Source organism: Prorops nasuta, unplaced genomic scaffold, assembly GCF_024137725.1.
Source record: "Prorops nasuta isolate Cenicafe-Biocafe unplaced genomic scaffold, Cenicafe_Pnas_1.2 PNAS00004, whole genome shotgun sequence".
Lineage (NCBI taxonomy): Eukaryota > Metazoa > Arthropoda > Insecta > Hymenoptera > Bethylidae > Prorops > Prorops nasuta.
Genome location: NW_027116801.1, coordinates 4,767,960 through 4,795,561, shown reverse-complemented (window position 1 = coordinate 4,795,561; position 27,602 = coordinate 4,767,960). Strand labels below are relative to the sequence as shown.

At 31.8% G+C, this 27,602-nt stretch overlaps 1 protein-coding gene, 1 long non-coding RNA gene and 2 other non-coding genes across 5 annotated transcripts; 3 read left to right on the top strand and 1 right to left on the bottom strand.

The window, feature by feature from the left end:
- Positions 1–5,569: 5,569 nt before the first annotated feature.
- TRNAW-CCA (transfer RNA tryptophan (anticodon CCA)) lies at positions 5,570–5,641 on the top strand. Its single transcript has one exon. It is a non-coding gene; the product is annotated as a tRNA-Trp (tRNA).
- Positions 5,642–5,915: 274 nt separating this feature from the next.
- On the top strand, positions 5,916–5,997 carry TRNAS-AGA (transfer RNA serine (anticodon AGA)). The gene has a single exon. It is a non-coding gene; the product is annotated as a tRNA-Ser (tRNA).
- Positions 5,998–15,531: 9,534 nt separating this feature from the next.
- On the bottom strand, positions 15,532–18,961 carry LOC136772229 (myophilin). The gene is made up of 4 exons (XM_066725069.1): positions 18,829–18,961; positions 17,084–17,283; positions 16,870–16,990; positions 15,532–16,773 (listed from the first exon to the last, which is right to left on the bottom strand). Exons 1-4 carry the CDS (start codon positions 18,832–18,834, stop codon positions 16,591–16,593), a joined length of 510 nt encoding a protein of 169 aa, XP_066581166.1. The 5' UTR covers positions 18,835–18,961; the 3' UTR covers positions 15,532–16,590.
- Positions 18,962–19,994: 1,033 nt separating this feature from the next.
- Positions 19,995–22,705, top strand: LOC136772230 (uncharacterized). Of its 2 annotated transcripts, XR_010822424.1 has the most exons (4): positions 19,995–20,281; positions 21,863–22,210; positions 22,321–22,431; positions 22,504–22,705. It is a non-coding gene; the product is annotated as an uncharacterized lncRNA (long non-coding RNA). The 2 variants fall into 2 exon arrangements; XR_010822423.1 differs by having other exon boundaries at positions 22,321–22,705.
- Positions 22,706–27,602: the final 4,897 nt, after the last annotated feature.

The window sequence follows — 27,602 nt, the reverse complement described above, 5'->3', positions numbered from 1 at the left end:
TTGCTGTTTGGTTCTGTACAGAACGATACGTTCATATGGTGATGGAAGTGGCACCAAATAACCACAATTCCAACCACAACCGCAATCGCGCTATCTATCGGTTGATTGGTAAATTTTGTAATTTTCAGAACTCTTTTTTATTGCGTAGTTAAATGATTCATACGAGTAGTTGATTAACATTTTCACTTTATTACTACCACTGTGTTAGTATTACACTATTATGCTCTTGCACGCCACAAATCTGAATACAATATCGCAAATATAAACACTACAGGACCATCTCATATGTCAGATTACATTGGCGAAGCTCGGAATTATAGTCATACTGAGTATTACTGAGCAGAGCATACTTCATAGTTGGTTATGTATTTATTCATCATGGAGAGTAAGTATTGTAGCTGATCTACTTACTAATGCTGGTGGTATATACTTGATAGAGCAATGCAATAAGTTGATATCAATTGGTTCGTCCGAGATTGAATCTAAGGTCTTTTTGTTTCTGCCATGAAGCTTTAGCATCTTTAGCTACAATATTTGAACTTTCTACTTTTTCAATTCTCTGCACTTGCAACGTTCGTTTATATATATATATATATATATATATATATACTAAAGAAAATTGAATCATTCTGTTAGTGTAATATTTCAATGTTGGCCTACATATTATAATGAATTTATTGAAAATGAATGATTCTCCTAAAGTGTAGATCATTACTAAAAATTGTACAAAGAGAAGCTAAAATAAATAAGACCATAATTATATACATATAGTAACGTGACAAACTTAGAAGTACCATAATAAAATAAAAATAACTGAACTGTTGACAAATAAATTTCCTGAAATGTGTAAAAATTCTAGACTTTGGAAAAGCTAGGAACTTCACTTCCTAATCTTAATTTGTATAATATTAACATGTTCACCAGCATCTGCTCTTCTTACTAATTTAATATATCGATAATTCTTTTTGTTTATGTTAATAATAATTTCTTATTTATCTCTTGTCTGGTTTTAGATATATGAAATTTGCAAGTTAATAATATTAATTTGTCAATATTTTATTTAACAACTTAATTTGGAAGCTTTGTTACTATAAACAATTAAGGGTATATAGAGTGATAAATCTGGCTAAAATGAAAATTATTTTAGAAACTTTAGTTTTAATGATTTTTATTCTTTAACGGTTAGCGGTTATCGAGATGTTGAGCAATGAAAATATGTATTTATAAGAATTTACCATAAGCTTAGTTAGAGGGATTGTATGTTATTTATACTTAAAATTTTTCGATTATCCATGGCGTAATTATCATAGCCTCTATAATTAATGAAACTCTTCATATGGACGTTAATTATTTAAGAGAAATGTATTGTGAGTATTTAACGAAGTTTAACATAATTACTCTGTCTAGCGTTATTTGCAGCGTTTTCTATTAAAAACTCGTGGAGTTAGATAAATTCCTACTCGGGCTTTGTATGAGCCTACTTATTGATTAAATATTAAATTAAAAAAGAATACGCTGAAATAAAAATAATAAGAATCCTAATAAGAAAGAACACGCATGCATCACCCACACATTTTACTACCCTGATACATACTTCATTCGAAAGATGCCACCCTGAGCCACGCCCTAGAATTTTATAATTCAGGGGATCGAATATTATAAAAACTAATATTATTTTAACTTTTTCTCGGTCTTCCATAGCATTAAATAAACCTTTATTACAATTGTTATTAACAAAAACATAGAGTTGAATAATCTTTTCCACTAAAAAAATATTCATTTGCATTAAACTGTAAAGATATTCGTCGAATAAAAATTTTTTTATATTATAATGCTATCGTAATTTCGTACAGGCAAAAGTTCAATTTATTTTATTAATAAAGATATATATTTATTATACTAATAACTAATGAATGAGCAGAGAATATGCTATGCAAGTTTTAATGTTCATATTGTACATCAAATTTGATATTTTTTAATTTAAAACATAGTTTATATGTGTTTTAAGTAAATAATTTACTCAGAAAAATAATAAACTCATTCAGTTTTTATTTATTCGTATACGCGATATTAGAGATAAAAAATAGTTTATCTCATTTTTAAAATCCCTTTAACCTTTTTCTTTTTCTGTATTTATCAATGTTTTTCGTAAAATCGAATAAAGTTAAATAAAAATATCTATAATAAACCAATTCTGTTACGATAATACATACAATAACATTGTAGATAATATTTGAATAATAGAATTAAAGGTAGTAACTCAAATCGAATCCCCCTGCACATAGAAGGTGAAAAGTAGGTTATAAGGAGTGTAAAAAGTTATTTTAAGGGAACAAATATAAGCTGAAGGATAAACCGGTTTCGGACAAAATAGCATGAAAAGCACAAACACACTGGTTATGCAATTATTTTAAGGGCTGTGCACACTCAGAGAAATAAGAAATAAATACTGTTATTAAATCATGATTTCCATTAGTTACAATTTTTTAAAAATCCGTTCAGAATCTATGAATTAATGCTTTGCCTCTTGTTTTTATAAATGTACATAAACCCTAAATGTGTAAATGGAAGGCCATGTTAAAGAAACCCGTGCTCACATCCCGCATACGAGTCGTGAATAACCAGGGTAGCATGAGAGGTAGCATTCCCGTTTGCTGTACAGCTGAGCGACTTTCGCGCGGGCTGTCTCATTTAGCCCCTCCTCGAATCAGGATAACAGGATTCATAAAAGCAACCATCTCATCTCGTATTACCTATCTTATATACTTACTTTCGCTAAGGCAGATTTTCGTTTGTGAAAATATCTATTTTAAAACTGATCATATTTTTCTTAGTCTCGGTAATTATTGATGATTATTGTTTACACTACCGAATTTAAAAATTTATATAGCAGGAACTTATTTCTGTTACATGTTAGTTCCTCTCTGTACTTTCTAAGCAAAATGTATGCTACACTATAGCACGAAGAGAGAGAGCTATTCAATTTCCCATATTATACTTGTAGAATTTTCTGTTTTAAAGAATTTAATATAAAAAAAGAAACACGTCAAATTGAATAATAATCGAGTTAAAGAGAGATGTCATTAAACTATAGTATATATTTATAACTATATTTAAAAGTTCAAAATTTTCACAGAATTTAAGTACATATTGAAACATCAACAAATTACGATAAAATATGCATCTTTATCTTTAATAATATACATAATTTTTTTAACTTTCTTATTTATATTTTTTATATGTTTGTTCAAGTAAAAATATTTCAAGGAAGTAGGTAATATACGAGGAACACAGGTCTAATGGAATTTTGCCAAATCTAAAAATACTTTTACTGGAATTACGATAACTTTAAAGATGGCCTTATTTTCATTGAAGATTCTTCTAAATAAATAATTTAAAAGTGACACTGAGTAAAGCTACAATTTTGAACTCAATAAAAAGTATAAGACTTTAATGTACAAGTATAATCGATCCCATGGAAAGCTTTACCTATACCTTTTCCTTTGTACCTATACACCTTCCTACCATCCAAATTATTATTAATACTTCATAAATCAGACCTACCGAATTCCTTTATTAACTTTTAAGAAGGAATTTGCACAATAATTTCTTATATTTTTTTCAGCAACAGTAGGCACAGTATACAAAAACGTCTGATACTAATATTCTCAGAGCAGTACCTAATAATAAATTAAAGGATTCTACACGCGCGAGCGCGCGCGTAGAAAACAATATGTATAATAGAAACAACAAAATCATTTTTTGTTGCTCTTTTTAAAGTTGATTTGTTTATTAGTATATTCTTTTACTTTCGTGAAATCTAGATGAATATAATTTTAGTTATATTTAAAAAACATCGACTATATATTAAATGTATAAAATTATATTCCTAGATATTATAAAATAAATATTAATAAAAGTAAATATACAAGGTTTAAGATTAATTCCAAAATCCAGTTACACAACTTTAATTAAAGCCAGGAATTTTAAGAAACTAACTCTTATAAATATATAATTGCAGTTCTATCCATACCAAACATATATGTATAAATTATAAATATTTCAATATATGTATATACTATATTCTTTTAAATCATGTGAAACCTGTACTGTGAACTTTTTTCAATACATATATTCTACTGTTTCCCGTATTATTGCTCTTCCATACTATGCGTACCCCGCCCTACATATTATATGCACGAACAAATGTTTTTGTAAAAATAGTAAGAACAAAATCATCTTTAATGATAAGTTACTAGAGGTTCGGTAATCTGCAGTTTGCGGTCAGAATGGACATAATCAACAATTTAACCGAATCGTTCATAGGAGCGCATAAGAGCCAGGAAGGCCTTTGACGAAACTGTGTAGCTTTCGTGCAAGTTATGTTTGCCGTGGATCGGAAAGACACAATTTTGAGGAAGAGCCGCGCGGGCCCTAAGCACCTCTGTGACGTAGTAATACCCGATTGGTCCAGAACAATCCCTTTTCGCCGTTTATTCGTTTATTGACTTCAATCGAGACCAAATTTTCGGATAGTCGATGGACCACGTTCACGTAGAGGCCTAGTATCTCACTCTAACATTGGAATTAACCTCTACAGGCGAATATTTTTACAGTTAGAATTTCGTATATACACTTTAAGATGTATCTACGGGACAGTGACACCGTTTTCCCCCAAACTGACAATAATAACATTAAGTTCTTTTATAAAAAAAAAAAATTATTTTCTAAAAGCATAAGGGGCAACTGCAAACGCTTATATTCTTCAGAATATTTGCCTGATAATATAATAGCAAATAGATATAGACTTCCGAGTCGATTAAACGTGAATTAAATACTATTACGCTTTCCCCTAAAATTGATGTGGGACTTTGAAGCGAATAGTGGGGAAGAAGGAGTGGTAGAGGCCACACTCGTAGAGCCGGCTAAGAGTATGTGTACGCGTTTCGAGTGTTGACTCTAGTACTTCTACCAGTGGTGAGCACGAGATTACAAGCAACTGCATGCGTTCCTGTTGAAAAAATTCCTCACGGGCGAAAGTCAAGGTATGACGGAATATCACGGTAAGTGGACGTGAGCAACTAGCACTGCGCTATGTTTTCCTGCTCTTAGGAGGGGATCAGTGAGACTACCCGCGCGAAACTCTGTTCAACGTAAGGAGAACGGCTGCTTCCTACTGAATCCTGATATCCGGGTAATTCAGTGCTCGCATGCGGGATGTGAGCACGCACCGCATGCTTGTTACCAAGCATGTTTTACCAATGTGTATATTGTACATTAACAATTTCACTTGAATTATTTCGAATCTTAGTTATGTCTAATCAGTTATTGTTTTCTTTAAGTGTATGCATCAAGATATTTGTATGCTAATATCAATTTAATAACCCAATTAATTTTTTTTTTAATTTTTATAATATAAAAATCTATTCGAACTTGACGTAAACTTTTGCTTGAATATAATCAATTTTTCAAAGATTCTAGCGTATTGAAATAGATGTAAAATATCTAAGATTATTATAATCTATTCCCAACAATAGGTGATTGGCACTTTACCTCAACAACTTGAAGTGACTCCGTGGCGCAACGGTAGCGCGTCTGACTCCAGATCAGAAGGTTGCGTGTTCAAATCACGTCGGGGTCAATTTTTTTTTTTATTTTGATTTACTTTTCAAGTGGTTTTGTTATTTATTTCTTGCTTCTTTATTAAAAAGTAAATAAATATTCACTATTTATTATAAACTTTTTATTGTATCTTATATTTTATAAATATTTTTTTTGAATTTAATTTACTGTCAGTTTTAGTATTAATTTATTATATATACATATATGTTGTATAATAGTCAAACATTTTATATTTTTATAAATTTCATATCATTACAGCTGAATTAACGAAATTATTCTCTCAACATGTCGTGGCAGTCGTGGCCGAGTGGTTAAGGCGTCTGACTAGAAATCAGATTCCCTCTGGGAGCGTAGGTTCGAGTCCTACCGACTGCGATAAGTTTTTTTTTTATATATAAAAAGCAACTGCTAATTATGTCTGCTGCATAATTAGTTCAGGTATTTATTAGTAAAAATATTTGAGCGGATTATTTATTTATTTATAAAGTTTCCCCTGAGAAATTAATGTTTGCAAAGTTTTAAACTCGTAAAGAATCACGATTTTAAGAAATATGTGATTATAGGTAAAATTCTTAATACTCAGCTAATATTGGCTAGAAAAATTTGTTGGTTAATTAAATAGTAAATTTTCGCCGATTAAAAAACGTAGTTTTTTTTCAAATAATTGTAACCTTCTAATTATGATAATGCATATTTTTTCTTTTACATTATCTGTGATAATATTGTGTGTTTTAGACTATATACTTTTACACTTTTTGCACTCTCGATATTTATATCTCTTTTCTTCGTGTGTGTTGAAACTATAAGATTACAGAAATTGCAGAAAGGAAAGAATGTTTTCTACTCTATAAACACTATCAACTTTACTTAAATGAGATTTATCACAAACTTTCTTGTTTAATTTTTAATTTTATTTAATAATAATATAAATAACATCTAGACAATTAATCGTTGGTCATCCGTTAATTTCTTATTTTGTCCAAACTTTCAAGCGTATTATTTTTTATACATTAATAACATTGGCGACTCCAGTTTGAAATTATAAACACCTAATCGTCTTATCATATAATAATTTAAATAACCAAGCAAATATTTGTTCAAAATTTTATACGTAATTTATTATGTAACTTTCATCTACTGCTTAGATTTTTTTTTATTTGAAATAAAAAAGACGATGCATGTATCAAAACTTGTTTTGTGATAATTAAAGATCCAGAGAATACTACAGTGTGCGCGCAGACAATAGATCGCGCTAATACAGGGAGTAGGTAAATGGGTGTTACATACTGATACATTCCTGGTAGAGTTTAAACGCTGTGAGACGCCGTAAATGTGAGAAGCTGACAGAAAATCAATATTTCGTCTCTGATGCTGTAGCCAGATTTCTTTCTGGGTGTGTCTTTTATTACATCGAGACAATTCGATCTGCTGCTGACTCGATGCTTTTGCGATATTAGTAATCTTTACTGTTTCCTTCAATACCAAGTATGTATAGGTTTAGGATTCATTTACAAAAAAAGAAAACTGAAAGACCGTGATACGTATTGAAAGATTGGAATTATTTCTACAAAAGATGTTATCCTGCTCGTTGACACGTCGTAGTCGACACGTTTCTGGCAGCTAGACTAGAAAGGACATCAGTATTGCAATCTCTTCTCATTGCAAAATAATCTTATATATTTTCTTATATTTACGCTTATTATTTATTTAAATATTTATATGATACATAACTACCTCACATAACGTTTGACTAATTACTGTCTTCGTTTATATATACAAATTATATTTAAAATTAATGCAGCGTCGTCATTTTTATGGTTTTAAGATTATTCAGCAAGTATACATTATATTTAGTTATTTATTTTCTAGAATTATTTTTTATTATAAATACACATATATAATAAAAATTAGTTTTAAAAATGTTCTAACCATATGCAAAGGATCAAATAATTTAATGTTAAAATTGCTATTCAAGTCTGAATGTATACAAAAATTACGAATGATAAAGCGTAAAGGATGAATTGAATCTCCGTGATGCGCCTGCGTTATTTTGGTATTGATTAAACGTCAAGCTCGCGTCATAAAGACGTCAAAGACACGGTTTTCACCAGGACAACATCCTGCACTCGAATTTACGAGCTCGGAGCGAGCAACAGGTTTCGCGGGAACCTCCGCATGTTTACTCCACGTTCCTCTCCGTTCAAATTTGTAAGCTCCACTGCATTTTATAAATTTAAAAAATACTCTTATATTTTAATAAATATTACTTGGTAATTGTTTAATATTTTCATATCTTATAAAAATGTCCACTTGGGAAATGTCAAAAGCCCTTAACAATAGATAAAATTGATTATTGAAAAATAATAAAGATCTTTAGCAGAATTTATAATGAAATTAAATAAAAGATCATCGAAAATATTGTATCCTAAAAAAAGGTGTATTCTGAATTTTCAACAAATATTTTTTTAATTATTAAGTAAAATTATAATTTGTATAAAGTGTTTTTATTCTATTGAAAATAGAATTGCCGAAAATGAATTAAATGTGCCAGCTGGTAAAAGATATTTTCTATTATTGCTTTTGTATATATATCAATTACTAAATTCGATGTTTATACAAATTTGCATTGGCTAAATAGTCCCTTGATTGAAAGTTTGACACTGTAGTGTCTCGATATCACCCACGCATTAAACATTCTCAAGTATTTGGAGAATTAGTCATGGAAAGTTGAATATACTGCAAATTATTTATGCCAACGTCAATTTGCAAATTAATAGATTAGGCAATTTACCCGAAAAAAAATGAATAATAATAACTTGGAAGTTTTTCGTTTAAATTTATACTCTACCCTCTACTGCATCCATAGCAAGAACGAGTTTTACTGATATTCTTGATATTGTCACTGTTAATTGACGATTGATTGCCATAGAAGTATATTATAAATATATAAAATAATCCCATCATATTAACGTGATAAGCGTAATTAGAAAGTATATAGCGAGTGCTTTATGTGTAAGGGAGAGTAGAATCAATATAGGTTGGAGCTTCAGCGACACAGTCTATAAATCCCTCAAACGTCTGCTGATGCTGATACCCTGGTGCATCCACTTTCCTTGCGCCGTTGTGACGGACAGCTGAGTGACGTCTGTGACTCATGAAAATTAATCTCATCACTGCACGTTTAAAACTTTTTTTACTTAGTTTCATTTGCAAAAACTATTCAAATTAATGAATCTAACGAATATTTTATGATAAAAAATTGGTCATCTAATTTTTATGCTGACATCCATCGTATTATAAGGTGTTGGAAAAGTTTGGAAATGATCAAATGTTGGACGGTTTAGAAAAAAAAGGATTGTAGTGTACGTTTTTTGGTATTTTTAAACACCTATCAGATAGAGATATTATCGTTTAATCTTGGGTGAAATTAAAAATTGAGCGAATCTCCTTTTTAATATTTCTAAATGAGGTACCTTGCTCATTTTTATTTTTTTTTGCTCTTAAAAGCTTTCCGAAATACGATAATTAAAAATAATTTACTTGAATTATTTATGGGACTTTTGAATTCAAAAATACAATGAGTTTAAACTTAAGTCATACCAATCTGATACTTCTATAAAAGCTAAAACAGAACATTAAAAAATTTTATTGTAATCTCCATTTTGCAAATATTTTCTTGTAACTTTCCTCTTTAGCTTCATACTTAAGTGATACTATGAACTGTTGATCCCTTATCGAATTCTCATCATTTACGCATAAAATACAAGAATTTTTTCGCAATGAATTATAACAAGACACTCTCCGAATTCTAGTAGACTATACATATATAACATATTCCTAAATCTAAAAATGTAAAACAAAACTAGTTACAATAAAAATAATGGCCAGTCTAAAATTCCGAAGCAGACAAATTTGCAAAGGGATTAACAAATTTAAAAGAACATCCTTACAAAATTGTTGCAATTAAAAATTTATTGAGAATATAAAATTTTTAAATTAGAGACATCGTTCTTTTAACCAACGACTCGTCTTACAGCGCCGCTACATTAAATTCACAAGATTTCTCAACCAATAGAAAACACCACGAACCAAAAAACTATATACAATCAGACAAAAATAAAACTTAAAGCTTATTAAAGGAAAAGATAGGACAGTGGAAAATTTAAGGTGAGGTGTACTTCCAGGACAGATTTTTGGTATACCGGGAGTGCAACACGCACCCTTCTTTGTATATGTTACATTGGAGGGAGAGAGAGAGAGAGAGAGAGAGAGGGAAAGAGAGTGGAATGGTGGGGCGCAGGAGAGGATGACGCCTGACGGAGAGTAGGAAAAAGTTAACGAACGCGGCTTTACGGAGGGAGCTCCTGGAGCGAGCTGTGCTCCTGGCAACTGGAGACGCAACACGTCTTCCGAATGGCATCGAGGCGACTGCGAGAAGCAACTGTGCGTTTGGATTGAAAATAAAAAAGCTTCGATTCTGAGCCAAGACGCGATCCTTCGGTCAGCGGGCAAAAAACGGTATGCCCCCTTGGCACGTCTCTTGACATAATGGGGCGGCAGAAACGGGTGCTGGTTTGCTCTTGCTTATTATTCCCGGCCGATCGACTCGCGAACATCATGGTACCACGCTATTCCACCCTATCAACCCCTATCCAGCCTCCCCTCATCCCTCTTCAGCAGCTTGCTTTTGCGGATGCTGCGTTATACCCTGGTGGTTCCCTACCTAGGTTCACTGATCAGGAACGCGCAGCCTCCACGCGAGAAAAAGAATTTAAGCCTATGCGATACACTTTTTATGCGATCCTGCTCGCATCGCACAACCAAACATTCTTTTCATACTCAAATTTCACTCTGCCTTTTTCACGATTTTTCTTCTCAACGTTTTCTTTATTTCTTTGTATAGGTGACATGTAGTTATATTTATTATTGTTGATTATTATAAGCGCTAGGTTTGGAGATGTTTTGAATAATTGAATTGTTCTATGAAAATTCATAAACAAATTTTAATCTGATATATGATAACCGAAATTTGAACCTCTGGTGGTAACTAAGGAGCTTATATTAGATACAGCACGAAGGCCTTTTGCACTATTCTAAACATCGGTTTGTGATTTGGACGATAAAAATTGTTAAAATTCTGATGTGCATAACCAATATAATCAGTAATTGTTGACAGAAAAAAAATTATAGAAAGCTTTCCAACAAAACTGCTATGGATAAATCTAAAATTGTCTGCTACTTGAGACGGTTAGGTTACCTGCACACATAATCAATATAGTACGGTACACATACAGGATAAACTACAAATAATGGACATAGTTATGAGTTTGTAACTATAAAGTCTATGAATAGAACGAAGGACACATATTGCTAAGCTACATTGTCAGATGTATACTATTTAGGTATATGCACCAAATATATTAAAATGCTATAGCAAAAATTATTTTGTTACTAACAAATAAAAATATCACTTTTTACACGTAAATAATTTTGGTCTGTGAAAGGAAACTATTTATCGTAAGGCGTTTATCTAGTAGTGAGGTGCATTGAAATTAGAACATTAACAAATGTTATCGTATGTAATTTATTATAACAAAATGTGTTAAAATAATTAATTTCTATACAAAACGCATATTTTTACCAAAGACTGCATATTTCATTGGAAAATTCATGATTTATTTAATCATTTCAAGCTTCCGATAAATTTTATCTACTAGAGGATGTTTCAATATTATGTTACTATCCTTGTAAATAATTGGATAACGTGAGAGAATGTAAATAAATAAATTAATATCATATAGGTCAGAGACGTCAGATTCATGAATTAATTTTGCAGTAGTGTAGTATATTTATTGTTATTGTTATTCTAATCAGAGATACGTGACTGAGTATCAGATGAAAGCCACAAAACACGTTTGTTGATCGGCTAGAGTCGACATACGATCCGGGGATCATACTGATTCAGCTGGCCTTCCGTTGCAGCGGAGAAAGATAGGCGCCCTTTGTAGGTCATTTCAGTTTCGCTTCAGTTTGATTGGGTGCTCCAGCACGGAGCGTCGTGGAAACGTACCAATGAACTCCACATGAATAGGCTATCAGAAATTGTAAGAGAGCAAACTCTTCTCTCTGCTTGCCGTGCACAGTATGAACTACAGCTTCCCATTATTGTACATTCCAAATGCTAGTATGCGATAGTCTGTTTAGTTATAAAACATTTTTCTGCTGTGTATGGAATATTAACAATTATAATTATATTAAATTATCAAAATATCGAATAATCTTAAATTTTTTAAATAATTTATATATATAATATTATATGTTAGAAATAAAATATAAATTACCTTTTTCATATGCTGTACTAATGTTGTGTGATTTTTAGTATGTATCTGAGTACACTCAATTACTATGATAATAATTACAAAGATATCCATATACTGGTATACGCAGTTTGTGAATGCGTGGCAAATAGAGTGGGGCGCATTGATGCGCGGAGCGGCCACTCCGCAGCGCTCCCCTTTTACAAGGCAAATATAACAAATGAGGAGCCTGATGCTGCCGTTCAATCCGGCTAACTGCCGCTCTATCACCTGTACGATTCTACAATATTCTGTGATCCTATCTCAGGGAATCCCCGGAAACCGGCCTGCTTTACGATTTCTCCGACAACACAAAACAATTCATGCGTATAGGCTCGATTAACAGTTTATAATTCATTATTCATGAAATAATTATTATTTTAATGATGATACAAGTTTGAATAAAATAGATAAAAAATTAATTATATTGAGGAATTTAAAACATATTTAAAAATATTTCATACGGACAAATTATTGTTTTGAAATTCAGCGATTTATATTATCAACGAGTACATAACTTACTACATTCATACCGACTACCGGTATAAAATAGTTCAGATTGTTGGTAAATAAATATTAAAACACTTAAACAATAATTTATTTATCTAGTAAACTCTATCTTTTTAATGAAAAGAGAGAAGGTACTAAATATGAGCTGAATGAGAGAACAAATCATTTTTTAAATAGTGTGAATTGATTATACTAAACTTTTATCCTTCAAATATTTTATAATAAAGTTGTGTATAAAAAATGAGTATTAGTTCAAATTTTTATTCAAAATTATCTAAAAATATTAACTGCTTTCAATTAAATATTTGAACAAACTATTCCGTAAATGTATATAAATAAGGATAGTAATTTTCGATGAAAACTATTTCTTACTGTATTTTATCATATGTATATGTTGTGTATAAAAAAGTACGCGTACGTGCAAAAAAGCTCTATTAAAAATAATTTTATTATGCTTATATGCTTAAGATGTATTTTTTATAAACTATAGAATAGTATAATTGCATGTATTTTCCCTAAATTGGGCTTCAATAAAAAATGATAGAAGTTATAGAACAAGTACGGAATTATTCAATCATTACTCTCTTCGCTTACATAAAACCTTAATAAGTGCTACGTAATATTTTTATTATAGTATGTAGCAGTAAGAGAGAACACTAGCAGAGAATGTAAGTTAGGTATTACTATTATAACCTCTTGCACTTAGATGTTCGCCTGATCCTTGAGGAGCCTCGCGGTGTAGAAACCACTCAAGGAATGCGTGTAATGCGTGTACGTACACGTCACGCCCACTTCTTGTCAGCGTCACAGACTTGCTTCAATGTCGTTTATCTACACACCTTGTCCCTACTACATTGGATACGTAAGTAGGTATGTAATGCTATACAAACATGCATATGTTATGTATACATACACGCGAGTAGAGCTTCCAAGCCGACGACTCCACGTGGCGCATACATGGAACATTTCACACAGAGAGAATGATAGAGCTCACATAATAGTGTATATTTATACTTGCATTTTACTTCTAAGCAATCAGCAACATTCACCTTTTTTAATTAATTATATATATTAACATAACATATTATACGTACTTAACTTAATTTCCTTAAATTTTCTGAAGTCAGAGGGAATTATTTAATAATTTGTTGGTTTTAACCTAGCAATAACTTTATAGAAAATATAAAAATTAAATTTAAATAGGCGGATTTTTCGTCAAGTTGAGATACATCATAATTTCGTTTCACTTTTACCATTAAAATTATGATTTAAAAAATTTTTCTATATTTTACAGAAATTGACGTAGTACCCTTTTCATCTTGTCATATTTTAGAAACTATAATGAATTTTCAGACTTTTACGTATAAAGAAATCCCTGGAATTATGTTTTTTAGAATGTTCAAATTTGAAACAAATTTGATGCAAGACAAAACGAAACGTAAATGGGATTAGCAGATAGAAAGCGAACTGACTGGGAGACAGTTGTATGTGTGAGTGTGGTGCCAGATTGTGGACGCTCGGACCCTTCACTGTGTTCCTAAGTTCATTCAGCTAAATGCATGGTCTCGGGGAGCATGGTGAGGGGTCCGACATCTACAATGTGGCATCATGCACACATATGTATTCACATAGTTGGGGATAGTGGAAATGTATAGGTAAAGTTGACTGTGTGAATGGTAAAGGAGTCACGTGTGAAGGTAGTTACACACACAATACAGAGTGATAAATCTGTGTGAGCGGTATCTAACGGTCAAATGGTGGGGAGATGCTTACACATTCACTCACAATATATCCGTGTGAGCATCTGTCTGTAACATAGCCAAGTTGTGAAGCTACCTACACTATGATAAAATGTGATATGGATATATTTTTGAATTGTAAAATGCCGCAGACTAACTATTAGGTTAACAGATTTTCAATGTCCAAAATAAGTACACAAGCCGTTAATTTTGTAGAAATTTTTGGAAAACCATAATTCAGATTTCTGAGCATTGTAAAATATTGTAGTTCTCTCAACTATCACCCGATTTATATCGAGTTTCATTAGCATAATTAATTTTTATTATATATGTACCTCTCTAAATTTCTTTAAAATATACTGAAAGAAATATTAAAACAATATCATTTTCAAATGGGGCTTTCATTAATAAAGAAAGATTTTTATTCGCATTTCCAAACTGCTTTTCTAGCAAATGGACTGACATCTAAAATATTAAAGTATTTTTGGTCTTACCATCACTCTTTTTTTTGGGTGTCGGCAATCTCGAGCGGAGACTGCCGTTATTTCCTGCACAACACTGCGAGTAGCTTGTTTCAGGACGTTTTCAAAATATTTTTCTTTCGAACAATTGGTACCTGAGCGAATACGTGTTTCCATGCGCTATAATTGTACAAATCTCTTCTGAAAAAATCAACTAATGTATAATGATTTGGTTAAGTATTAAGAAAACTGCTCATTATCAGGCTTGATTTAATAATTGAATATCATAAAAAGAGTGTAGAATATTTAGTATAAATTTGCAAAATTATTTGGTTTATACAGTTTAAAGTTTATTTTTATAAATATCTTTGTGATACTTTTATTTTAAAAATATATATAATACGAAAGATTTGAAGAGAACGAAATATTTCCGTATATGTGTATTTCGGAAGGAAGCCAAGAATCTCTTTGGAATGCAACGTGTACAGAGAAGCATATATGTATAGTCCACTCCTAAATAACTCCAAATAGTACCTGAAACCCTGCTTCTCGGAGGTGGCAGAACTACAAAAGCATTTTGATATTTCTATCGACGTTGGTACCTGGTGAGTGAAGTGAAGGAGAGGCCTTAAAGATATGTCGGTGCCACCCATTTTCCTCTGGTACCCGGATCGCAATGTTAGGATGCGTGACGTCGCTAAGGTTAAACTCGTTGGATGGGTCAGTTTTCAAGTACGTGCAATGTTTATGTTTTATAATCGTACACACTACAAAACGGTATACTTGTAAAGATAAATTTAATTTTGCAGTGACAATAACGAATAAAGTCATCTCTAAGATCAATAAATCATTCTGCACAAATTTCCTAATTAATTTAATTTATAGTGTTCGTTTATAAACACATGTTATAATAAAACTTGACGTGTCCATTTTCATTAAGTTGTTCAGTTAGCTGCTAGATGAGTCGACGACCTTTTTGGTGTCAGGGGTAGTTTGATGCTCTTAGCTATTATGTTAACCTGGTAAAACGCGCGCTTTGTAACGTCACTGCAAGCACCCCTATCGAGTAGACGACGACTTTAGCAACCCTGCTAACAATATACCACCCTGATTCGCCAAATACGCCGAGCGTCGACGCAATCGACATTGTCGAAACCCTTAACATCGAAACGTGCCTGTGTCAATTGTGATATCCGAATATCGTCTTCAAGCCTATCTTTTTTTCAACAAAGTATTAATGTGCGTTTCTACTATATATGATTTTGATTTAGCCTATAGATTACTATCATGATATTAATAATCATAAATGCTGTTAAATTATATGTATATATTATACGTAATACCAATTGATCATATTTTCTTAAAGATTTCAATAATTTCACTGAAATACGATTGTGTATTATATGTATACAGGCCTTTAAACAATATTTAGTTTATTTTTTTCATAAATATCTTATATTTTACTTTAAGCAACAAATTTGAAAGATCTATAGCACGTTATGTTACATTAAATAAAAATGATTTACTTTATTTAACAGTGTATAAAGATTGTATACGAGTTTTGATATTCAGAGAAATCTTTTATTATTTACGACAGTAGATTATATTAAATTGTTTGCTTGCCTTGAAAAATTCTTTTTTTTATAAAATTTCCAATGAAGGGAAGAGATATATCATTTAAAGAAAACATTGTTAACAAAAGGTGAAGTGTATATTCATTATTATATCAACATTTGCGAAGCGGTAGCAATTTACGATTTTTATGATTATACTTATAAGAAGATTACATAAACTGTTCTTTGAAATTTTCCTAGGCATACAATCTAATTCTACTCGAGGATAACTTGAGTGCTCGTAGAAAAGTGGTAAAATTTAAATCTAAAATCATCTTGACTTTGACTTTTACATATGTCGGGTATTTCCGAAGCCACCGTGACCAGCTTGGCTCGCGCCTTTGTTGAAGCCCATTTGTAAATTGAGCTGACCTTCGTGAGCACGCAGCTGATCTTCGGTGAATTCTCTCTTGTTTTCTTCGGCCATCTTCGGCCCCAATCGTGGCCCGTTATATTCGGGATGTTTTTGCGTCTAAAAGCAACGATTCACAAGTTTATTTAGAGCATATCTACAATTAATTAAAACAATAGCATTAAAATATTATGATTGATATTGTTTAAAACTTACGAGTCGCCCTAAGGCATACAGGCACAAAGTAACCTGGGGAATATTACGCCTTTCAAAAAGATCGGCAGTCTGAAAGATTTCTTCTTGTGGTACTCCATAATTCTTTATGGCTGCTTGGAATCTATAGTATTATAGATAAAAGCATGAAGTAACATTTTTATAATAATAATATATTTATAAATATTTAGCGATTCGTGCTTTTTGAAATACATACCTTTGTACATTTTCCATTAGCTGGAAATTAGTTCCTTTGGTTTGTATTTTCTTCACTGAGCCTGGTGCAAGCTTATTAATTAACTGACAAAGAATAACGCCATCCTTAAGTATATCTTCATAGTTTCCCGGTGGAAGTTTTTCACCAAGAACAGCTTGAATCCATTGCAGAACTTCAGCCTCCTGTTCCTTATTACGAGCCTACGAATATTAATATATACTTTTTGTCATTTTTCATTCTTGTCACTTTAGAGGGCTTACATTCTTTCCCAAACTTTCAATATAAAAGAGATAAATTTGTTTAGATACTTAAACACAACGGATTCTTGATCTTTTTTTTTTACTTTCTGCAACATGACAGAAAAAAATCGGTTTGTCGAAAAGATGTATTACAGATGGAAGTAAAATTATTTTCGTAACAATCTCATAAAACCGTATGTTCGATAGCTTACACTTGAGGAAGTGGGCTTCCGAGGAGATTTAAAAATGTCTGATCCGGAAATAGAGACTCGAGCACTCTAGAGTAGAGTTACTACATAAGCCACGTTTCGATGATAAAATATGGACTTTTCCATTATAGTTTTTCATTGAACAAACACACTTTCATTGATGACAAGATTATAAACTATCTAGTTGATTGAACCAGGCATGTATATATATTTTTGAGAATTCACCGCGAATAAAATTCTTTTAATCATCAAAGAAAATTATTTGTGAAACTGGCCTAAATGTTAACCTGCCTGCATGAGCCAGTAATAAATTAGTATTTATAGCATGAATAAAACATGACGTGCAACGAATTTTGGTATCGTCGATTATATATATGCACCACGCAATATACGCCTATCGGCAATTATATCATCTGATATTTTAAGATTTCAGAAGTTATATTAGTTTTTCTCCGGTGCAAGCTGCCAATAGTCGTGAAGAAGAATTGTGCAATCGATGACAACATCGCAATTATAAGCTTCAGCGCAAATGTCGGTTCAAGTTAGTAAATATTTATCCGAAAATCCGTTAATACCTACGGAATACTATAAAAGAGCCATTATAGTGAAATTTGTTATTCTTGCCTATATTCTTGGCTACAATGAAAATTCTAACCTTCTGCGAAATTAAAAATGTTATAGCGTTAACTACATTTAAGGTAACAGTTTAATAGAAATCTTCGATGTTAAAAAATAAAAGCTAAGCAAAACCTAAGCACACTTTCTTCTTACTTTTTTAATTATTTTATTTCCATTTTTAATACAATTATTATTTTTGAGCTATGCTTATTTTAGTGACAGATGCTGTTGCGCCTCACAGAGTTTCAAATTGTGATAACAAAGTTGTTTTTATTCGTTACTATTGAATAAAAAGTTAGTGTTTGCCGAAATGTAATATCTGATCAAAAGGTATAACTGATTAGCTGATTTAGTGACTGATGTTTTGTTTTTTAGGAATTGGTTTTTGTGCCTTTAATAATAACTTATATTGAGTTATGAGCGTTCAGTTAATGTAGTTAACGAGTAAGTTCGACCTTGTTTACAGTAACTGCAAAGTTCTATCCGTGTGTATTATCAAACTAAATACATAATGTGACAGAGCCATAATCTGATAAATCCAATGACTTACAATTCAAATTGGGACAACTTAATCCAATTAAGCGAAAACTCATATTCTAGTTCTGATATATTATTTATTATATTATATAAACATTACTTTACGTATACTTCGAAGATGAAGCAAAAACAAAAAACGTACCGGCATTTTTATCAACAGTGTTGCTTTTATTGATGATGGAATGACACGTGCTTATACGCGAGCTCGGATACGATGTTTCTGGGTAGAGACTAAGTCGAAAGCACAAGCGTCTGGGTGCTATATGGCGTCATCCCCTCCGCCTGTTATATCCCACTGATCTTTGCTACCAAAAATTGTTGGCCCACTGCCAATTTACTGTTCCCACACCCCCACACGTAACCAGATCTTGACACAGCAGTCCCTTCTAAAATATGCTATGTACTGTTTAATGTATGTATTTATGATTATTAAATATCATTTAAACATTATGGTTCATTATATTTTTTTATTTCATGAAATTTTTTTATATATACTATGTTTTTATATGCTTTAAACCTACTACAAATCATTTTTTCGATGCTTTCATATTAACGAGTTAATATTGAAATACTATTCTGATGTATAATGAAAAAATTCTGTATCTGCAGCGAATGTTAAATAAGAGAAAAATTACTTTTAAAATTATTACTAACAATATATTAGTACGTGTGACACTTGCTCTTCATATATTAAATTTTGAATGTGTAGCTAGGATACATGCTGGTAGTACTTTTAGGTCTTATTAATAGTTTAAATTTTGATTTTCTTGACTTCATATTTGCTACAAATACAACATTTGTCGAACGTCAGTATCAGATATATATGAGATATATTACGCATGGAAACTATATTTAATAAACTGTACATAAAGAATCATTGGTCAATTTTTAATTTGAGTCATAAGTCAAAATAGTAAGATATTTTTAAACTTAAAATACTTTTTGCTACAGTAAAAGAGCATACCCCTTTTATTAAGATCTGAAGTTTACATGCATTACAAGAAATCTAAATAACAAGGCAATATTTTAGCCTTAACATTGTTTTCAAAAAATATGTTTCTATTTACATAGATAACTTAATAGTTATTTTTGATTTACGAAAACAAAGTGTTCTGCATGACGCAGACTAGGAGTAGAGATCAAAAATAAAATATGAAGTTACGTTCTGAATTTACGTAAAAACAAAAGGAAAACATCAAATGTATAAAAAGTGTAATTTAAATCGTGCACGTAATATAGATTATTTAAATAGCACCAATGAAGAGTTTATCAATCAGTCTTCTCGTGTCGTGATGTTGCATCTTAGAACAGACATTTGGAAAACTCGAGCAAATGTATTTGCAAGATAGAACGTTTAGTAGTTACGAGCAGTGGCCAGATAAAAATGTCGATACGACGCCGTAATTTCTGGATTCTGGCCACTTGGAAGGTTGAGACCATCATCGAATTTAGATTTTGTCATTCAACGGCTGTCTCCAAGTTTATCAAAACGCATCAACAATGTTTTACATAGAACTTTACGTAGTGTGTTATTAAAGTTCCAAGATCATCTGGATACATCCATATATTAATTATTAACCTTTTGTTACTCGTAGGTAGGTACATATACACGTTCGCCTGTTATTATTTTACATCGGTTTTGCTTAGACTTACTTATGCATGGTTAAGGAGTTTGCAATATAAGTACATAAATATAATGGGTCTGGTTAACCTCTTTATTATTTTCGTCAAAGACCTTATTCTCTTTCTGATCTTGGCCGAAATTAGTAGAAATTTTTAAATCATTGACCTAATGAGCTAGCAATAGCAGGATGAGTTTGAAAAAATAGATTTAATTTGGTCTTTATTTTCTGAAGTATATTGAATTTAATGCTGTTATTGGGTGTTGTGTATAAAAAGTAATAAATCCTAATACTTCGCAACAAACTTTTTACTCCATTGTACTTAAATTTCTTTAAAGTACTTTATATAGCATAACAAAGAGAATAAATGCTAAAGAGTAAATACTTTTTTGTTCGAAGAATTGGCGTTTAACATTTTTATATACATACCATCCATTATTTCTTTTAATTAATATTAGCAATGTATAAAACTACAGTAAAGTGAAATAAGGTATTTTTTATACAAACAATATCATTTGTAACACATTTATAAAGTTAAAAATAAGGAAACAGTAAAAGTTTCATTTTTAGTATACCCTAAAAATAAGGACCAGCCCGATCTATTAATTCAAACTTATACCCTCATTATTCTGACAGTTTGGGCCAAGTTCAAGTCTTTGACGCTGGCAGTCAAGGGGTTAAGGTAGTAGCGCGAGGATATTCGTACTGTACTATAATCAGACAAGCTTTAAATATGAAATAAACAAAATAATGTCATATAATTAAATAACTAATGGTAAAATATTCAAAACCAGTTTAGAAACACTATGTAGTAATATATCTTTCTAGTGTATTTGGCACTGATTTTCTTAATGTTTATATTACATTTTCATTGAAGTAAACTGTATGAATTTACCGAATCAATTTTTTGATAATATTGCACGAATTAACTAGGAAGCATGTTGATAAAAGAAATGTATATATATATATTAGGGCGAAATTATTTTTTCTTAGGTTTTCAAATATTTTCTGCAGTGGAATTAGGTATAGAATAATAAAAATCAATGATGCAATTTAACAAATATAATAAATACATTACTAATGTCTAACGTAAAGCCAAAATCTAAACAAGAGATAGGAAATATTAAACTAAATTTATTGTCAAACAATAATTGTCTCAATTTATATAATACAAAAACAACACTGTTAGATGCTGGTTGAAACATATCATCAGAAATCGAGTGTTTTGGAACGAAAATTTTACTAGTGCCAACAAAAATATACAAGGTGTATCATAATTTGTGTTTCCTGAATATAGTATATAGGTAGTGGAAGGTATTGGGTACATAATTATTTTATGTCTATAATAAAAGGGTAGTTAATGATTAAAAATCCGTGGAAATTTCATCCAATTAAAAGTTGGTTCAATATTGATTCAGTCATGGTATCGGATACGATGTTTTAAAAGAGAGATTTACTTTCACTCTCTCTCTCTTCCTCTCACTATCTGATGCGAATGTAGTATTAAAGAAATAAGCTCATTCGTTGATATTTCATGCGTTTTGAATGTTTAAGATGCTTTCCAGAGTAGTGGGGCGAACGATGCGCAGCGCAGCCACTCCGCATTACTCCCTTTCTACGCGAGCACTATAAGACAGATGAAGCTTTTACCGCGATATTACCGTCTCCAAACTGAAAAAACCTCTTCCTGAAACTATTGTAACTCGTGTCTCAGTTAAACTTTAATAATAAAAACGAACCTTTTTAAGTCTTATCCTTATACGAGTTGTTCTTTTTTCATTTTGACATATTTTAATGATAATTTTAATATCAAATCTGGTGTATTAAGTGGGCAGAATCTATAAAAATATTTTAGTGTACAATCTAATGTGACCTTTTATTTATATTTCTCGAAATGGAAAAGTGCGTTACCTATTTATTTTCTTTATTTTTGTTCTTAGCTCTATAGGCTCCACCGTGCGGCTATCATTTCTTTATTTATTAATTCGCAACTCTCTGTTACTATATGACAGTTTTGCTCTGTGTACACTGGCTCAAGATCTCTAACCTATGGACTTTTAACGCGAGGTGAATTTTGATTTCGTTAAAGCACTCGTTGTGTGCTGGAATTAGGACTGAATATCGTTAGTTGATCTATGGTAAATCGCTAAAATTTCGAATAAGCTGAAATTAGACGATGCTTTCTCATGTTCTAGATTGCTTACTGGAATTGGAATACTAGTTGTTGATTGTGGTTATATCAGAGCAGTCTCCAATCAGCAGTCACCATTCTAAATTCAGCAAACAATCCAACAAGTGATACTTATTTTTTTAAATGCTGATTTACCTTAAAATTACTTTCTGTAAATATATAAATTTGCTGTATAAAAAATAATACAAAGTTTTGAAGTTTCAAGTTTTTAAAATAAAGTATGTGAGAAACTATTCTAGAACTCGTTTTTTTTTTCATTTCTGGCAATTTTTAACAAACCGAAAAATTGTGTTTTTCTTTATAACCAGCCCGCGGTATACATGTATTTGAAAGCGAGAGGATAAAATGATTAAATTAAAGTTGACTCTTAATGGTTTTGAAAATTCTTTATTGAAAACCCTTGCTTACAATAATGAAAAATTGGTATTAAATCGAACAACTTTTTAAGGTAAAAATTGGAGTTTTAAAAAGTAACAGTAAACAAGGCTTGTCAGTAGTGTAAGGTACACTTAAATATTTTTCGAAGATGTATTTAGAATATAAACATTCAAATGAAAATGTTCTATAATACAATTACCTATTTACATCCATGCAGACGGATATAAATATACTCCATCTTCTTTGGATAGGTGGCGCGAAACCAACTCTTCCACATTCTACTTTTATCATTTACCGGTAGTACGGGTAATGACCAAGACTATTTGTTGAAAGGAATTATAAAATTAGTTGCAACGTTTATACTAATGAGAATCTGTAATAAAATTTTACCAAAGGTAACGTTTGCCCATATTTAGGTAATAAAATAATTTGGAAACTGTCCAACCCATTCATAATATTTTAATTGTAAAAAAGTATGTGTATGTTAAACCAAAGTATAAATTTCTATTTAGCTTATATTTTAATTGTTAATATATACATTTTGTACTTTATTAAGTCTAATAACAAATTATTCCATAATTAATAGTACTTCGGCCTCAGAATACATTATGCACATATTTATATATTATGTTACATACATTACACAATATATTAAATTACACGTCATGTATTTTAATACTTTTTAATTAGCTATACACAAGATACTGTATTGCCGGTGAACTTTTACTATCAATATTCTATTATTGGCCCAAACACCCCGAAGCCATTATTCATTTCGGACAAAAATACCTCTCGGTCATTACCCACTTCGGCCAAAATACCTTTCCACTATTATCCACACTCCCACTTACCATCTAATCATCGGTTCGGCTCATTCGTTTGTATCCCCTTAGGTGGCGCGCTGAACTAGCAGTTTCACGAAAACTTGCAGCAGAGTCTGTCCAGTAGCCAATTTTTGTCGAAATCCTGTGAGAGAGAAAAAATATTCCTATCCAAATAAGGAATGAACAGATATATAGCATTCTCTCTAACACAAGTTTTACCAAAACTTGCTACTGGTCAGGTTTTTTTACAGGATCTTTATAATAATTTCTACACCATTTCCATTAAAGTTATTAGAAGAAAAGTGCCTCAGCCATACTCCAAAATTTCAAGTAAAATAGATCGATAACTTTGAAATCCTTAATTTGAAAAATAGAAGACTATAAAATTTTCACCGAGAAAGGGTGATACGTTGAGTTTCAATAAATCCCCCGTGCCTCACATTCTTCGATCTTAAAACAAATTAAAACTCTTTTAAAGTGGCTATTCTTGGCTACAAATATGTAGCAGTTCATTCGTACTTCTCACGAATCACGAGTTTCTGCTGTTAAGAGAAAATATAAGACTTTAGTATTTTCAAAGTTTACATTACCCAAAGCCAATAATGACTTGAATAAATCATTTAACTATTAGTATTTTAATGGAACTTTTAATTAGCAGTTGATGTGAGTACATTAAAAATTTAACATAAAATATAATTTGATTTTGTAAGAAAATATTTTATTGCACCGAACAATAGGTAATTCGAGTACTTGTCGAAATTGCTGAAGAATACATTTTTGCGCAATAACGCACGAGTAAATTTCAAGTAATAATTCGTGGTCACGAAAGACTTGAAGGAAATTGGATATACTTCCGCATCGACGGTTTTCCGATTTGTGTGGGATGATCGCAGTGCTATGCTTCATTCCCTATACATATCCAGAACATTTCGTTCATAGGATTCGGAAAACTCGAATGGCTTTCCCATAAAACCAAATAGATTCACTGCATTACCAGAATTGCCACGCAAGATTGTGCTTTATCTATGCTTAAAGAATACCATTTACTCCAATAACTGGCTTTATCTTTACTTTTAATATATTCCTTAAAAAAAAACTAAGAAAGACTATCATTTATAAAATATGTTAGACGCTCTATTTGTATTTTTATATAGGGGAAACAATCTATGAGATTCTGCACAGAGATTAAAAGAAAAATTAACATATTATAGATGGAATGTGTATTTATTTTTTTTGTAACTTTGTTTTATCCAATGAGCAATAATCCGACGTCTCTCTGTGACGTCACACAACAATAAATTTACAAATGAAGTAAAGAAAATATAAAAGTATCAGTAGTTAGCAGCGGCAGAGGCTAGCGCTTAGGGCAGGCGTGCGAAAGGGGGAACAAAGAAAGAACTTCCGCCATTTATCTCGTTACTTCGCTCGAGAGATTTAAACGCTGAAACTAAAGCGGTTCGTAAACAAGAAATTGGATAATTCGATCAAAAGAGGCGAAAAGAAGGGTTGTAGTGCGACGAGGGGAAGAAAGGGCATGTCTTTTTAAAGAACGCTAGGAGGAGAAAGGTAAAAGAAGGAAAAAGGCGGATGCGCTCGTGGTTGTTCCTTTTGCTTTGCTTCTCGCGAAGGAGAACCCAGGGAGGGGGGGGGGGGAGAAAAAATAGAGAAGGAGAAACAAAGAAAGAAGAAAAAATATAAGCGAAAAGAAGGTCGAACACGTGCTGCGCCGAATTCTCACAGCGCCCTCGCTGGATCCGGTCCTCGAGCTCTCCAAGGTCCCAAAAAAAAAAAAAAAGAAACGAGTCGTGGCCCCATCTGCTGCTGCGGTTGCGTTTCTGCGCGTGTACGATCGTCTATGGGCTATGGGCTATGCTTTACGGGTTGGGGCTAAGTGTTACGACCCGCGCGAAATGCCTCGACCATGGCTTGCTTGACTCGCTTTTGGCATTGCCCTGCCTTACCCCTGCTTGTCATGCTTACTATTATCTGTGGTGGCACAGTTACCGCTATAGCCAAGCGCCCATTCGCTGCTCTACTCACCGGAGACTACTGGGACTCGCTGCGTCCCATAATCCGACCTATATATAGAAATACACGCGCCCGCTTCTTTGCTGCTCTACGAATTTGCAAGGAACTCAAGCCTCTCAACCTTGCACAGGCACATGCTCTTATGATTTGTGTTATTAAATATATGTCTTTTGCCAAGTTTTATTATTTTTTTTTAGAATAAGGTTGCACTTTTTTATTAGGATTCCATATTTGTGGTGAGACTATGGGATTGTTATTTTTGTAATGAATTGTGTAATCTTTCTAAATTTTTTTTTATGGATCTCCAGCTAAGTTAATGGTCTCCCCTACTTACAGCAACTTTACTCTTTCTATTATACCCAAATAATAATCCCCCCTCCTTTGCCTCTCTTCATAGTTCCCAGCTGCATGACGCACAGTTACTAATATCGGCCCTTGTGCGAATTCATGCGGCCTTGAACACTAACCAAACGTATATTGTCGTCCTAAGAAATAAAACAGTATCTAAAGGTTTCATAATTTTCATTCCAATCTTTCCTATTGACTCTGTACAATGTTGTATGGTAGCTTTCAGAAGTAAAATCTCGTAACTCTATTTCTCTTTTATGATAAAATTATCAACAAAATATAGTAAATGCAGTCCTTAGCAACCTACCATATATAAACAAAAATAATATAATATAAAATTATATATTTGTAAATACATACACACGCAGTATCTTGCTTCTTAAAAAGGTAGAATAATATTTGCTGTAACAAACATACGCTTGCCACTCAAATCTTTCCTTCTTACGTAACGCCACATCTTCAATTCTTATCTTATTGTACTTTTGATGTTTCTTCGAATTTCTAAATAGTTGTTACTCAGAAAATAATTAAAACAAAAAAATGAACAACGAATTTCAATTGAGAAAACTGACAAATTGTACATAAATCTGTAAATTCCAGTTGCTCTACATATGCGAAAACCTTGAAAACTCATCCTATATAGTAAAATTCTTTATCAGTCACTTCGTATATTGCAGGGATAAACTTAAATATAATCCAGTTGATTATGATTCGTTGAACAGTTTTGGTTTTTGAATTCACCTTGCATGCTTACACTAAGTAAATATTTTTTAATGCCTTCAAAAAGTGGGGAATAAAGTAATCTGAGCAACTAAAGAAATATCATGGGTAGTAGTATAAAATTATGGGAAAACGAATAGCCCTCGAAAAGAACCCCCTAGACAGACGTTAGAACATTATTTTCACGGGAAACGACTACTCAATTGGCCACAGTCCCTCATGCGTAGATCGTCAATATAACGAATCACCCTTAATCGCAATAGCCTACCAGAAACAACTGATCGAAAGACAAATTGCTCACCACTCAACGCAGAAGATTCGCGAAAGATTCTCTATGCCCAGAAAGCACCTCACTCGATCGTCGTACTGCAGTTATTTTTTCCATTTATACTCGCCTTAATATTTACAAGATTCTTGTAAAACATTAAAGACTACATTTTGAGTAAAATAAAACACTTAAATTTTAAGTATTAATATAAATAGAGAGTAATTCTATGCGCTCATCACACAAATCAAAATGTAGCTAAAATTATACGAAAGGATTATAAATAAATTAAAATGCACTACAGGAAATGAAACATTGTTCTTTGTACAATAGTATACGCCCTTCACCATTGAGAAATTCCCACCGCATGGATGCAATAAGAAGCTTATCTCTGCAGCTATAAAAGATATGAAATTATTACATAGGACCTTTTCGAAAATTCTTTCCATTTATATTAAAAGAGATGTTATGCAAAACATTGAAATCTCTAATAGCTATGAAGGTAAATGGTTCTTTAAATTCGTATTTAGTGGGATGTAA